Genomic DNA, 14,823 nt, shown 5'->3' with positions numbered 1-14,823 from the left:
ATCTGGGAAATCTGGAGCATGGCTCTGGGCCAGGTCCCACCAGGCTAAAACAGTTTCTGTGCTCATCGTCCCCTGAGAATTGCCAGCATCCCCACCACCTCCAGCTTGCCCTCCATGGCAACTCCCACGTGCAGCCTGCCCCGGAGCCCCTGCTGAGACCAAACCCCATGCACTCGAGGAACCAGCTTATCTACAGGAAAGCCGAGAAAGGTCGTCAGGGCTGTGCCCAGGTGCACATGCCCCTTCAGCCATCCCATGCCAAGTCCCCAGGAAAACGCTGCAGAATCAAGAACGGGAGAACGCCCAAAGACAAACGGGGGCTGCAGCAAGCGAGAGAGAGAAATGACCGAGTCAAGTGATTTCACGTTTCCGGGAACTAAACAATTAAACATTGTTTGAAATAGGGAAGCCTGAGAAGAGACCAACGCAGAGTCGAATTGTTCAGCACTGCCGGTCTCTCTAAACTCCGCCGGATTTGGCCCCAGAGTATGGAACAAGTCCCAGGGATGATCTGCCTGCCACTGACCAGGACACAAATGCTTCCCCCATCCAGCACATGCCTTGGGGTTTGTTCCTCTCTCAGGCAGCAACCCCCGCCACTGAGAAACGCAGCCTGAGGCAGGGCCTGGGCGTGCGGAGAAGGACAAGGAGGAGGAAGGCCACAGGGATCCCACTCGCAAGGGCCGCACAGTCTATTTGAGGAGAGAAACTGGAAAATATGAAGCAAAAACGTCTTGGAAAAGAATCCGAAGGGCTCTGTCAACGCAGATACACTGAACAGCAGACGGGTCCCTGCGGAGCCGGACTAGCACGGCCTCTGGCAGAATCCGGCCTCTCTTGTTACTGCTGCTCCTCGGGCTGCCGGCTGCACAACGCGCCAGTTTCCATTCTCAGGCGTGGACATTTGTGGCACCATCCCACGTGGCCGTGGCTGCGCGAGGGGGAGTCGTGCGTTTTGACTCTCCCGCCACAGATGGAAATGGTGGGCCGTGCTGATTGCTGAGTGGCAGGCGGGTTCTGTGGATGGCCAATAGCAGATGGCACAGCGCACTGAGCGGGGGCGCACGGCAGAGATTCTCCGAGGGGCGGAAACGTGAGAAACGCTGACAGGAGTGAGTGGAAGCTGCAGGAGGCGGCGTGACCAGGGCAGACGGGCGCAGACTAGCCAGGTGGCTGTCTGAGTGTCTTTAGTGGTGCTGAGCATAAGCCAGGGAGGCGGGAAACGGACCCAGCCTGGTTACCTACCAAGCCCCGGAGACTGTCCTGTCACTGGCTAGCAAGAGCTATGGTCAGCAAGCAGCCGTCTGGTCCTCAGAGGAGACACGTCATCTCCCGTCTCTGCATGCCCCGGTCCAGCCATGCTTGGCGTTTAAACACACGCAGCAGGACAAGCCTATCGATGCCTGCACAGGGCCTCCGTTGCACCTCCAGCCACGGGCTCTCCGGCAGCAGCGTGCTCCGCACTCCCTACACGTGTCGCCAGCCACAGACACCCCTTCTAAGCAGGGGCGGGCCGCCGCCGAGCTGCGCTGGCAGAGCCATCAGGCAGGGTCGCATTCGTAGCCAAAGGGAAGGCCCTGGGTTTCGGGGTGGAATTCCACCCGGCGCTCAGGCTGGGGCACATTTCTCCCAAACCCAGCTGGGAGGCGAGACAGGTTGTCTGGATGCCACGAGCCCCACATGCATCCCTGCCCCAGACGGAGGGGCTCCACCCAGGAATCCCCAGCATCCGTTCCGAAAACCCGGGCCATGCGCAGCTGGCAGTCTCCCAGCCTGGGGCCTTCGCAGCCCAGAGCTGACCAAGCTGTCACGTTACTGGAATTTGAGGGAATCAGCCAGATCATGGCTGCACCCATAGGTGAGGGTGCTGGCCCCAAAAATGGTATAAAAGGGGGCCATGCGGGGTGTTGAATAGGAGCTTACTGTCTGCTGATCCTGTGTACGCTATTTATGTGAGTGTATAATGTCTGTGTGTGTAGGTAGGAATCTGTAATCTGTGTGGATACTGAATATTTCTCTGAATGTGGTTGAGCATTGGGCAGAGCCCGGCCTATGGACATGCTAATTAGCAGGGCCCTGTGGGACAATGGCATTCGATGGGCCAAGGACACACCTAAAGCATGAGGGCAGACACCTGAGAGCTGACAGCAGGGATAGGCCGCTGGCCAGGTGACCTGCTGCAGCCAAGAAGAGACCAGGAAGGATGTATAAAGAGGCCATGTGGTGGACTCCATTTTGGTTCTCAGCTCAGCACTTCATCCCAGAGGCAGCAATGCAGGGATCGAAGAGCCGGAAAGACCTGTGGACCCATCCTGATCCTAGGATGTGCAACAAGGACTCTTAAGCCAGCAGCTGTAACATCTCTGCTAGAGCCTGCATCAAGAACTGGGAGATTTGATGCATGTAATGTATGATACTTTAGCAACCTCACTCTCCTGCTTTTCTTTCTTGTGGTAATAAACCTCTAGTTGTTAGATGCTAAAGGATTGGCCCAGCATGATTTGTGGGTAAGGTCCAAAGGGTAAATTGACCAGGGATCTGTGGCTGGTTTCTTGGAACCGGACAGAACTTGTTTGGGGTAGGTGGGATTGGGTGCTAAGACCCCCCACCGGTGTATGAGGCCCGGGGCCATCTGGGGCACGGATATTGCTGGGGTGTTGGAGAGGTTTTGCTCGTGAGGCTTCAGGCAGGCAGCTGAAGTGCTTTGTGGGACTGGTTTGTGGCCTGTTCAGAGAGGTCACCAGTCTGGGGACTGTAAGGAGCCCCGGATTTGAGCAATTCACCCTGAGTGGACACCCTCAGCTGTGCCCAGACCGGCCCAGACTGTCACAGTGGCGTAGTCGGCAGGATCCACAGATCTTGGTCAATTGAGCTTTGGGATCAGGACCCCACGCTGTCTAAATTTGATTTTTGCTACTGAGAAGTTGGTTGGGTAAAGAGCAGCTGCAATGAGTGAGCTACAGTATGAAAATCTGGACAGAGAGGCTCTGGAACTCTTGTGCTTGGAAGGAGGAATTGCCTTTAATGAGGAAGTTTCTAATCCAGAGCTGGCATCTTTGTTAATGGTCAGAAATGCTGCAGAAGAAATGACAGTGCAGGATCCAGTAAGGAGAATGCAACTTAGATGTAAACGAGAAGTGGAGGAGTTTCATCTGCTATCACAACAGAGAATACAGAGGCTAGACCGAGAACATGCAGAGAGAATGGCAGAGTGGGACAGACAAATCAATCAAGGCCGGGAAAAAGCTGCCAGATTTGAACTTCAACCCAAAAGAATTGAAGCACAAAAGGAACCGTGTCCTCCTGAAAGTTCCGTGTGTGACCGTGTGGGCATGTTGGGTAATGGGGGTAACACAGCCCCGAAGCATGTATGAGGTTTGTGAAGGGGGTACAGGTAACTCTGGGAAGCTTTCTGGGGCTAGTCAATCTTATTGTAACCGAAAGAAAAGTGTCTCTAAATGTTTGCCTGTGGCAGGTAGCCATGAATTTATGAGTGAGGCTTCTAAGGGCCTGTCTAGTGCCTCAAAGGCGAGGCTGAAATCAACACCAGGGCGGAAAAAGCCCAGAAATCAGAGAAAGTTTTCTGGGGCTGGTCAGTTTTACTGTAACCAAGGGGAAAGTGTCTCTACATGTGTGCCTGTGGCAGATAGCTGTGTGTCTGTGAGCCTGTGAGTGTGGGACCCAAGGGCCTGTCTGATGCCTCAGAGGTGAGGCTGGAATCAGAACCAGGGCAGGAAGAGCCCAGAAATCAGGGAAATGTTTCTCTGGGGCAGCCTGGAGTGGCTGGCAAGAGCGGAGTTTTAGTTGAGGAGTTGGTGGCTGGTGAGGTGTGTGGAATTGAACCTGCACAAGCTGAAATTGAGTTGTGTGAAGCGCAGTGTGTGCAGGCTGGCAATTTGGCTGGTGGAAGTAGCAGTGGGTCAGTAAAGGAAGCTGTCTCAGTGGCTAGCTGTAGGCCTGAAATTAGCCAGGGGTGTTGGGACAAGGGAGAAACTGTCTCTGGTTGTCGGTCTGTGTGTGGGGAAGAGTTTCTTCCTCTGTCTGAGGAAGGTGCCCCACAGCCTGTGATGGCGGAGAGCAGTGCTGTTGTCCCAGAGTTGGGTCTGGATACAGAGAAGGCCCAGAAAGGAGGTGGCTCTAAGTTTGTGTCTGCTGGGGAGGAGGATGCTGTGACTTGGGTAGATCCAGGCAGTGTTGTGCCAGAACCCCAGAGATCAGACAGGGGTGACACTGATGTTGTGCCTGATGCTGCTGTGTTGCTGGAAGAGGGGAGAGTGACTCTATGGGACCAGGATGACCCCTTAGCCCAGGCACAAGGAGAGAATGAGGGCGTGTTAACTCTGGAGTCTAATAATGGTGTGGAATTTTACAGCCATCTAGAGAGCTGCAAAGGGAGAGAAGGTGCCTCGGACCCTGTCTCTTGTGAGTCTGTCTGTGTGCCTGAGAAGGGAGTATCTGTGAATCCACCGGAGGGCCCAGAGATAACTCAGGGAGTAAGGGAATTGTAGGAGGAGTTGGTCGGGGCTCAGCAGAGCAATGCTGCTGCAGAGCCAGAGAAGGGTGAAGTGTTGCTTAAGGAAGCTCATGGGGAAGAGAGTCCTGGCAGTGCTTGTAGCAAGCAGTTTGCAGTAACAGAGAGAGGAGACAATGCCTGGCTTGGAGAAGGCATTCAGGAGAAAGCTCTGCCTGTAAAAGGCAGCCGCTTGTTGTGTGAGGCACTTGTTTCAGTGCCTGACAGACAGAATTTGTCTGTTAACAGTGACTCCACTGACTTGGGTTTAGGGAAACCCAGTGTGGATGGTGTTGGAGAGATCTCGGAGGGACTGAGGGTTGTTCCAGAGGAGGCAGGAACAGCCAGAGAATTGGAGCAGTCTGATGAACAAGTGACTGTGTGTGACCAGCTTGCTGGGAAGTCAGTGTGTACAGGATTATTCCCAGGTGGATGAGGAGAGTGGGAAGTTAGTGTCTCAGATTCAGGAGAAGGACTGTGTAGTTAAGTATGCAGAGCAGAACAGCTGTGTGGTCACTCTATCTAGGATGCAGGAGATGGCAGTTACGCTCCCATCTCTGGACACGGTGGACACTCATAATCAATCAGGGAAGTTGATATCTGGTTCCATGTGGAAACAGAGGTTAGAGAGGGACAGAGGAGAGACTTGGGAGTCTACAGCTCACTGCTGTTATCCCACTGAGTGGGGGAAGGGGGAGAATTCCAGGGCCATTGTGAGCCAGGGAGTCACACCCAGCCAGCCCTTTGTCTTGGTCAGGCCAGAGGTTTCAGGCCTGGAGCCCAGAGGACAAGGGGGAGGGTCAGGACTTGATTTGGCAAAGAAGATTTGCAGATTGAACCTGAAGGGCCAAAACTACAATGGTGTGGGGCCAGAGAAGGGGCATGATGGAGAATGTCAATATACACCTGAGATAGGATTGTTCTTGTTACTGATGTTAATTCTGGTAACCAATGTATTATTGTTGCAGAGAAATGTAAAGATATACAATGTGCATGATCTTATGGAAGTACCATGTAATCTGTCCGGAGATGTACCAAACGACAGACAGTATGTAAAAGGACATTGTGATCTTGCTATTTCATGGTTAACACTTGTAACTGGTCTTGGAACTTCTTACAGGACAAAAGAGTTTCCAGACAGAAGGTCCTGTGTGAAAAGGGAAACTGAGGCGCACCACCATTTTGTTTTCGTGGCTAAGTGCAAAAATGCCTACACGATTTGGGATGAGAATACCTGCATTCGCACAATGTTAATTGTTGTTCAGAGAGTTGCCAGAGCTGGCCTGGATAAATTCACTATTTTCTTCAGCTCGGGGCAAAATCACCTGACACACTTATGGATCATGCCGCAGAAGCAGATCCTAGTAGCTGTGGTTTTTACCAAGTTCTACCTTGGGTTGGTGAGACAGGGCAAGGACATGGCTGTCAATAGGGCAGACCTTGCAATAATGAAGCCTATTTTAGGCACACTGGGTTCTCATACTCTCATTCAGCTCTGTCCTGTTGTTTCTGCCATTGGGTTAGAACATGTGATGACCCAGAGCCAAAGCATGGGGAAGCCTGTGATGCCCTCAGTGATGTTACTGGCATCACTTCCTGCATCAATTTTGCATTGGGGGTGTCACGTTACTGGAATTTGAGGGAAGCAGCCAGATCATGGCTGCACCCATAGGTGGGGGTGCTGGCCCCCAAAATGGTATAAAAGGGGGCCATGTGGAATGTTGAATAGGAGCTTACAGTCTGCTGATCCTGTGTACGCTATTTATGTGAGTGTATAATGTCTGTGTGTGTAGGTAGGAATCTGTAGTCTGTGTGGATACTGAATATTTCTCTGAATGTGGTTGAGCATTGGGCAGAGCCCGGCCTATGGACATGCTAATTAGCGGGGCCCTGTGGGACAATGGCATAAGATGGGCCAAGGACACACCTAAAGCATGAGGGCGGACACCTGAGAGCTGCCAGCAGGGATAGGCCGCTGGCCAGGTGTCCTGCTGCAGCCAAGAAGAGACCAGGAAGGATGTATAAAGAGGCCATGTGGTGGACTCCATTTTGGTTCTCAGCTCAGCACTTCATCCCAGAGGCAGCAGTGCAGGGATCGAAGAGCCGGAAAGACCTGTGGACCCATCCTGATCCTAGGATGTGCAACAAGGACCCTTAAGCCAGCAGCTGTAACATCTCTGCTAGAGCCTGATCGAGGACTGAGAGATTCGATGCATGTAATGTATGATACTTTAGCAACCTCTCTCTCAGGCTTTTCTTTCTTCTGGTAATAAACCTCTAGTTGTTAGATGCTAAAGGATTGGCTCAGCGTGATTTGTGGGTAAGGTCCAAAGGGTAAATTGACCAGGGATCTGTGGATGGTTTCTTGGAACCGGACAGAACTTGTTCGGGGTAAGTGGGATTGGGTGCTAAGAACTCCCCCCCCCCCCCCCCCACCGGTGTATGAGGCCCGGGGCCATCTGAGGCACGGATATTGCTGGGGTGTCGGAGGGGTTTTGCTCGTGAGGCTTCAGACAGGCAGCTGAAGCGCTCTGTGGGACTGGTTTGTGGCCTGTTTGGAGAGGTCACCAGTCTGGGGGCTGTAAGGAGCCCCGAAGTTCAGCAATTTGCCCTGAGCAGACGCCCTCAGCTGTGCCCAGACCGGCCTGGTCCGTCACACAAGCACACCGCGCGGCCCAGAGAATGCACCTGCCCGCAGACAAGCAGGCATTATCTCAAATCGGGGGGGGGGGGGACCGGCCGGGAGGGGAGTGGGGCTGGCCGGGAGCGGGTCGGGGGGAGCGGGGCTGGCCGGAAGGGGGTCGGGGAGAGCAGGGCTGGCCGGGAGGGGATCGGGGAGAGCAGGGCTGGCCGGGAGGGGGTCGGGGGGAGCGGGGCTGGCCGGGAGGGGATCGGGGAGAGCAGGGCTGGCCGGGAGGGGGTCGGGGGGAGCGGGGCTGGCCGGGAGGGGGTCGGAGAGAGCAGGGCTGGCCGGGAGGGGGTCGGGGAGAGCGGGGCTGGCCGGGAGGGGGTCGGAGAGAGCAGGGCTGGCCGGGAGGGGGCCGGGGGGAGTGGGGCTGGCCGGGAGGGGGTCGGGGAGAGCGGGGCTGGCCGGGGAGAACGGGGGGGGGGGAATTTGTTTCCCAGACAGAGCCCTCAAATACCGGACTGTCCAGTTCAAAACCAGCCAGCTGGCAGCCCTGTACATTGCTGGGGGCCTGCGCATGCAAACTGGCACATGGAGCCTGGCCCTCGGGCTAGCGCACCCTGCATTGCTGGGGGCCTGCACAGGTGCAACCCATATACCTAGTGTGGTTCACTGGCACCTAGTGCACAGCACCAGCTACGCTCAAGAGACCTCTACAGCAGGGCTGGGCGCCAGATGGCTGGTAGCTCAGCGGGTAGCGGCTCCTCTCAAGCTTCAGAGGTCCCTGGTTCAAATCCGCCCAGTGGTGGTTATATGTGCAAAGAGGCAGGTGGAGCGTGGCCACTGTAGGCAAAGGAAGGGGCCTTTGTGCTGGTCTAGTCACCCCTGGCTGCAAGGGGGCCCCTCCCCTCTGTCAATGCAGCAAAGGGCCGGCTCGCTTAATTGACGGACCTGAGAGTCAGACAGGCCCACTGTGATCAGCTGGTCTGGCGTCTGGCATCCAGCACTTTCTGCAGGCACAAACCTTTGCCTCCCAGTCTGGTAACGGACTCTCAGCTGCGTGTTGGGCTCCTTGCACCTTACAGCACGGAGGGTCTGCCACTGACCTAACCCCCCCCCCCCACACACACACACACACACACAGGGTCTCTGCCATTCTGGCTCCTTCCCAACCCCAAATACGGTGGCCAGCAGACCCGAGCAAGCGGGCCAGACCCTCCAGCCAGCTGCTGGGAAAGAACTGCCTGCAGCGACTCCTCCCCACAGTGACTCCTCCCTGCCATGTCCCCCTTGCAGCTGCAGTGGGGCCACCTGCCATTTCAGGTCCACTCAGCCTGCCGGCCCCTCCAGACACCTCTTGAGTGCCATTTGAAACGGGGGGGTGGGGGCTACCCCCACTGCTCCGCTGGGCCCACAGGGAGTGCCATACGCCCAGCTGAGCTAACTCTGCCTGCCTGTCCGTGGCTACAAGGCGCTGCTGCCCCCGCTGTGCCCCTAGCAGGGCTGGGGATAGCCCCTCACAGTGGAGAGCTTCCCCGTGCTGTCCTGCCATGTGACGGTTCTGGGAGGGCCCTCCAGGCCTCAGGGCCAGTGTGGATGACAGGCCGCTCTGCCTGGCCTCCTCTTTGCCCCAGCAGGGCCGGTGGAAGCCCATGAGCTGAAAAGCCCCACCTGGGTCAGCACACCTGTGACCAAGAGCCCCCCCCCCCCCCCCCGGAGGTCCGACTGGCTCCCCACGAGCCGTGCAGCCAGAGTTCTTCCTTCCCCTTTCTCAGGCCGAGCGGCTGCCCCTTTTCCCCTCGCCTTGTCCTGCATCACCCCCCGCCCCGGATGAAATGCCTGCTCAGCCTTCCTCGCGGCTTCCCCCACACGAGGGGCGGTGCCGCCCTCCCTCGGGGAAACATTTTAATGTCTGCTGGGGCTCCACACAAGCCATGCGGAGGGCGCTCCGCCTGCTCCCCTGCGCCCAGGTATCTCCTTGGGAACGAGCATCAGCCAGGAATGAGTTTGGCATGGAGCCGCCTTTGCTTTCTTTCCTCCCTCTGCCGCCTCCCCCACTAAGGCTAAGCTCCACAGACCCAGCCCCCCACCCTCACCGGAAGACAGAGAGGGTCCAGGACGACCCTTTCTCTTCCCGGCTAGACCCCAACTCGCCCAGAACCCTGCACTGACATTCGGCTCTCAGGGCCTTGCGGGTGCTGCTCGTGAGCCAGGCCAATGAGAGTGGCTGCGACATGCCCTCCCTCCCCCAGTGACGGGGCCCACGTGCATCTGTACGCAGAACCGCTGGACTGTACAATCTCTCGCCCGTCTGAACGAGAGCTGGGAATGGGGGAAGGAGTCGGCACCCCCAGACAGGCAGTGGGAGAGAGAACGCCCGGGGACAGACTGCCCGCCGACGTCCTGGAGACAGCCGCGCCCTCGCTTGTGTTTCAGTCCCTGGAGTGGGACAGAGAGGGAACAGGCTGGCATGACCGTTCTCTGAGGCACAAACTGCAGCCCAGGCGTATGCCTTCGGGAAGGGATAGCACTGAACACCACCAATAATTTAGCATCAGGCCAAGTCCTCACTGGTAACAAAGTTTAGTGCTAACAGGTTGAAAGGCTACTCAAGGTATTACAGACACGACACACAGACCTTACTTTGAGAAGCCGCTATTAATATTATTGGCTAATATTAATATTAGTCGTCATCAAAAGTATCATGCGGGTGACACAAAAGAGTAAAATGGGTATAAGAAAAATGAGGGTAAAACTCACATCCGGGTGTGGGATGGCGTATTGCCCCTGGATTGTGTAGGCCTGCAAAAGAAAGGGAGAGGCCATTAGGCGCGGCTGGCGTAAGCAGCTAAGCCCTATGTCTCAGCGGCAGCTTCCACCCAACCCCCCCTCGCTGGGAAGGGGGGAAGCCTCGCTTCGATTTTCAGAAACGCATTTGAGGGATCGACGCAGCCAGAGAAGGTCGCCTCTCACTCCCCAGAGGGCCCTGGCATCCACCCCCCCCCCCCCCCCGCCGGCAAGCCCAGCACCTCTGCCTGCTGCTCCCTTTCCACGCTGCCACAGGCACGCCTCGCCCGGACACAGCACCTGCCCGGAGCAGCGCTGTGCCCACGAGGCGTCATTTAACCCACGGTCGCTGGAGGGCCCAGGCGCCTCCCTCTGGACTACAGGGGCCTCAGGAGAGGCCAGCACTGGAAAGGCATGGCACAACTGCTGCCCGGGCCTGGAGCCCAGTGGGCCAATAGCCCGGAGGGCTTCTGAGCAGCGGTTCGCCCGGGGAGCTGCATAATACCCCGCAGCAGCTGGCGAGCGCGGAACCCCATTGTCACACGGCTCCCGGCCCCCCGCCCCGCTGCTGACAGTACGCTGCGGTTATGGGCAGGGCCCCACCGAGTCCACCCTCCGCTGGATCCCTCTCACAGCCAGGCCCTTTGAAAATGGGCTCAGCTGCCCACATGTGAAATGTCACGGGGCTGTAAGCAGGGCCCCAACCCAAAAGGTGCCAGGAAATGGGTCTGCCCCCCACCCCCGAGCCGCTAGGCCAGGGAAGGAGAAGCCCTGACCTTCCCAGACCCACCTCACAAGTCTCCTCCTGCTGCAGGACCCTGCAGGGCTGGAGTTTCCTGCAGCGGGGGGGTCGCTCCGAGGGGGTCTGGTCTCCCTCTGCCTTGCAGAAGAAGGGCAAGTCTCCGGGACTTGCAGCAGGAGCCCCTGAGGGGGCAGCCCCAGCAGCAGGGCAGGGCAGGTTTCAGGGAAGAGCTTGCGTCACGGCGGTGGGAGTGGGAGGGGGCTAGCGGCGAGGTGCAGGGGGCGCTCAGAGGCCCGCTGGGTGGGGACGGAAGGGACGATCGTGTAGGGCAGGATTGCGGCACGGGGCTGCTTGCACTTCCAGTGCGCCTGCGTCACTGCAGCCCTTGGCGAGGATGCTGTCTCTGCCGATGGGAGGCGTCTCCCTTCGGCCCAGGCCCTCCGCCTCCCCCCGAGGCAGCAGCTATGCCAGGGGAGAAGCCCGCCCTTGCCCCGGGGCTGTCTCCAGTGGGGTAGGGGCGGCATTTGCAGCCCCAGGGGACGTCGCTGGGCAGCCCGGGGCTGGGAGGGCCCCGCGACAGAGCCCTTGCAGTGGCAAGCTGGAGCAGTCCGTCTGCCCGAGCTGTCAATCCCCTCAAATGTGGCCGTCGCTTGATCTACGGCAGCTCTTTGGAGAGCCAGTGTTCCCCAGGGCTCTGACCCCGCCCTGGTTCCGAGCTGCCGGCAGCCACGGGAGGTTAGCCAGGGAAGTCACACTCCTCTACCTGCAACAGTGTGGCTGGGCTTTGGAGCCCGCTTCGCTGTCTCAGGGAGTGGGACCTGGATGCCCCCACGCTGCCGCTGACTGGGAGCCTTTGGGCCATAACCTTGACCCTACAAAGCGGGAGGCCCAGGGCTAAGGGAACGTCTCTGTCCTTGGTACGGATTCAGCAGGCAGCCATTTCCCGAGGAGTCTCCACCTAGTGTCCGAAGGGGATGCTCAAAGCCCTCGCTGGCAGAGTGCCTGGGGCTCGCTGCTCGGGCCTGGCCATGGCCTCGGCCCCTTGCTCGGAGAGAGCCCGGACTCGGTGCCGGGGGGTTTAGCAGCGGCAGGCCGGGTTCTGTTCAGGCTCGGGGCAGTGGGGAGAGCTGCAGCCTCTGCGTGCGAGGGCTCGGTGCCCCCTGGCCTCTCGCCTCTTCCCCGGCATCTCGCAGCATCCTTTGGACACTATGTCTATCCCTTTGACCACGAGCATTGCTCACAGCCAACGCCGAGGGGCGTACGGGGCAGGAAACCTCTCTGAGAAATTCAGACGTTTCTCGGGCGAAGCCCGTGGCACAGGGTGGGAAATGCTTGGCAAAGGGAGAGTAGAAAGGCAGCGAGGAAGGGAAAGTCTCGGCACGTTTGGTGAGTTGCACTGCTGCTCACACGCAGCCGCGGCGTGGCAGAGCGAAGGCCAATGGTACGTGCAGACACAAAGCCAAGCCATGTTTTCCTGCCACCAGCAGCTCTCCCCTCTGACTCAGCCCAGTGGCAAAATGTGTGTGTGTGGGGGGGTAACACCGTCTACTGGCCTTACACATGCCCACGGCTACCAAAGGTTTGGTTCTCCTGGTCAAAGCTCTTGGGCTGTGTCCTCACAGGGGCTAGTGCCCGCAAGGAAACAGACTGAGGACGTTCTCTAACTTGTCATTTTGTGTACACGGCCAGGCTCTGAGCACAGGCCACTGGCACATGCTCCTTGGCCCCTGAGCACAAGGGTGTGCGATGCACCACGTGCTTCCACCCAGGGCTCCGCAAGGAGCGCGCGTGCGTGGGAAGCGGTGCGAGACGCGTAGTATTGCTCCTGCCCAGCTTAGTCGCCTGGCTCCCTGCGGCGTCTGACATCTTGTAAGGGTTACCCACACACTTAGTCACGCCGCGAGGGAGCCTTGGACAGATGCAAATCCATGTTCTTACAAACTAACTTGGCTCGAGTCGTTGTTTTTAAAGGGCCAGCCGCTCCCAAGAGAACCCGGGGGCGCTACCAATGAAAGCACCTGGGCGTTCATGCTGGCAGACACTGGCATGCACATGGGAACCACCGGAAACACATCACTAAACACAGGAGTCTTACCACAAGCCACAATGCACCTTGAGCTGATCTCCTACAACTTCCCAGCCCCCCCATGGCCCAAAGGGACCGTGGCTTGGTGCCCTCCCTTGCTGTCATGCTGGCGGTCACGTGGCACCGCTCAGAGGAGGGGCCCAGGCTAGAGAACCTCGTAGGTCTTGTGCCGGCTGAGCTCCGAGGGGTGGCCTGGGGAAGCATGGAGTGGGCGGGGCAGTAGCTGCCGAAGGTGCAGCCAGGGACTCTGCCGTGCCCAGGTGGCCCCGGCCCTGCCGACCCGCCGAGCGCCTGCCCTCCCTCGGCCCTGCTGCACACAGGGATGCTCTCCCGGGCCCAGAGCAGGGCTAGTGTGCGTCAGCCAGCCCCCAGGGGTGCCCCGAGCCCACTCCCCCGGAACAAGCCACCAGCCACCCTCCGTCTTGCTCTCCCTTTGAGCGGTTACAGCTCGCGGCAGCTGGACCCAAAGCTCTCGGCAGGACTGCTGAGGGGTGGGCGGCAGTCGCCCAGTTGCCAAGGTGCTGGTGGCTGCCGATGGCTCTGCGGTGGGCCCGCCCGTGAGGGCTTGTGCTGGGCCTGAACGTCTGCCGGCCACGGGCATTGTCATGGCAGCACACCAAGGACGCTACCTCGCCGACCCCAAGCGGCTGCTACGCCTGTTCTCGGGGTGCCCCTTGGAGCACCTCAGTGCAGGGCAGTGGGGCCAGGCTCCCAGGTCTGCCAGGAAAGCCTGCGGCAGCGGCACATCCCTCCTGAAAATCCGGCCAGAGGGCTCAACGGGGCACCCAAGGGTGTTTTAGGGATTTGGGGCCCCTTTTTCTGCGGGCTCTCGCTCTGGTTTGAAGGGGAATTGCTGGTGACTGGGAGAATCCCGCCTTGTTAGCGGTTCGCTGCAACAGCGAGGAGTCCCGTGGAAACCAGGGATGCTACTGGGGTCAGCTAGAGTAGCTGTGGAGGCCCTATGCTCCATTAGGAGCCCAAAGAACAAATAACTAGCTAGAGCGTATGGGGATAGATAGATAGATAGATAGATAGATAGATAGATAGATAGATAGATAGATAGATAGATAGATAGATAGATAACGTAAGCGCTATCTGTGCTGTTGCAAGCTGGACTCCAATTCCTGCCCTAACTTACGGCCCTTCCCTGGCCAGCAGCGGGGCTGTAACTCCAAGTGGCTTCGTGAGGCACTTTGTGTGACACGGGGGGGCTGTCTGCTTTGTAACCCGGTGTCCCTACCTGGCTGGCCTGTGTGACTCCCACGGACTCACCCACATGCGCATTGGCCAGACACCCAGTCCCAGCCTGAGCAGACAAGGCTCTTCCCCGGGGGAGAGACAAAGGAAGGGAGGCGGAGACGCCACCTGGCTGGGTGCAGGGCCTGGGAGCTGGTCAGGCTGAGGGTGGGGAAGCATGAAGGGAAGAGAGTAAGTCGAGTACTGGGGGATCAGGGGCCCGTGCCCCCTACCCCCCTGTTCTCCTGGCTGGTGGAATCCCATCTTGCTGCTACGGGTGCAGGGTCGGGGGTCCCCAACGCGCTGTCACACGTTGCCAGCCCCTTTCCAGCCCCCTAGTCTCCTCTCTAGCTTGGCTTAACTAAACCGAGTTAAATGGCTTCGGTTAACCTGGTGCAGCGAGGCGCCCAGCCCCACTCCGAGGGAGGGGCACCAAACGGGCCTGCGGGCCCCCCGGGGTTTCCCAGAGCCCGTGCCGCTCGGGAAGCCAGGCGAAAGCACAAGCTAGAAAGGAGAGCAGGGGGATAGCGCTCCCTTCACCTTTCGGAGCCGGTGTGAAGTCGTGCAATTCTTGATACACGGTTGTTGATTATCCTGAGCAAAACTCTGTGTGGGCGGAGCCGTAGACGACACTGGCCACTCAGGGTCACTTCAAAGGGCTATCCAACGCCTTAACGGAGCCAAACTCCGCCCGGATTGGCAGGCACGGACGCCCGTGCCAGGCTGCCCGCTGGGGTTTTGGTGTTGGCCAGAGGAAGAATTTTGCGTGCTCTCCCATCGCGGGAGCTACGGGGCTGGGCGGGGGGAGAAGGGGGCATGAGCAGTCGAGCAAAGAG

The 14,823-nt window shown here is 58.4% G+C and overlaps 1 protein-coding gene across 8 annotated transcripts in view; it reads right to left on the bottom strand.

Annotated features, from left to right (window-relative positions):
- PCBP3 (poly(rC) binding protein 3) overlaps window positions 1-14,823 on the bottom strand; it is a 60,730-nt gene that overhangs the window by 17,778 nt on the left and 28,129 nt on the right. For all 8 annotated transcript variants that reach the window (XM_089779845.1, XM_089779846.1, XM_089779847.1 and 5 more), the window contains exon 9: window positions 9,897-9,938. In XM_089779845.1, coding sequence (XP_089635971.1) covers window positions 9,897-9,938 — 42 coding nt within the window. The remainder of the gene's footprint in view (window positions 1-9,896; window positions 9,939-14,823) is intronic.

This window comes from Pelodiscus sinensis, chromosome 7 (genome assembly GCF_052426305.1).
Source record: "Pelodiscus sinensis isolate ZL-2025 chromosome 7, ASM5242630v1, whole genome shotgun sequence".
Taxonomy (NCBI): Eukaryota; Metazoa; Chordata; order Testudines; family Trionychidae; genus Pelodiscus; species Pelodiscus sinensis.
The sequence above is the reverse complement of the archived record's forward strand: the minus strand, read 5'-3'. Positions and strand labels throughout refer to the sequence as shown.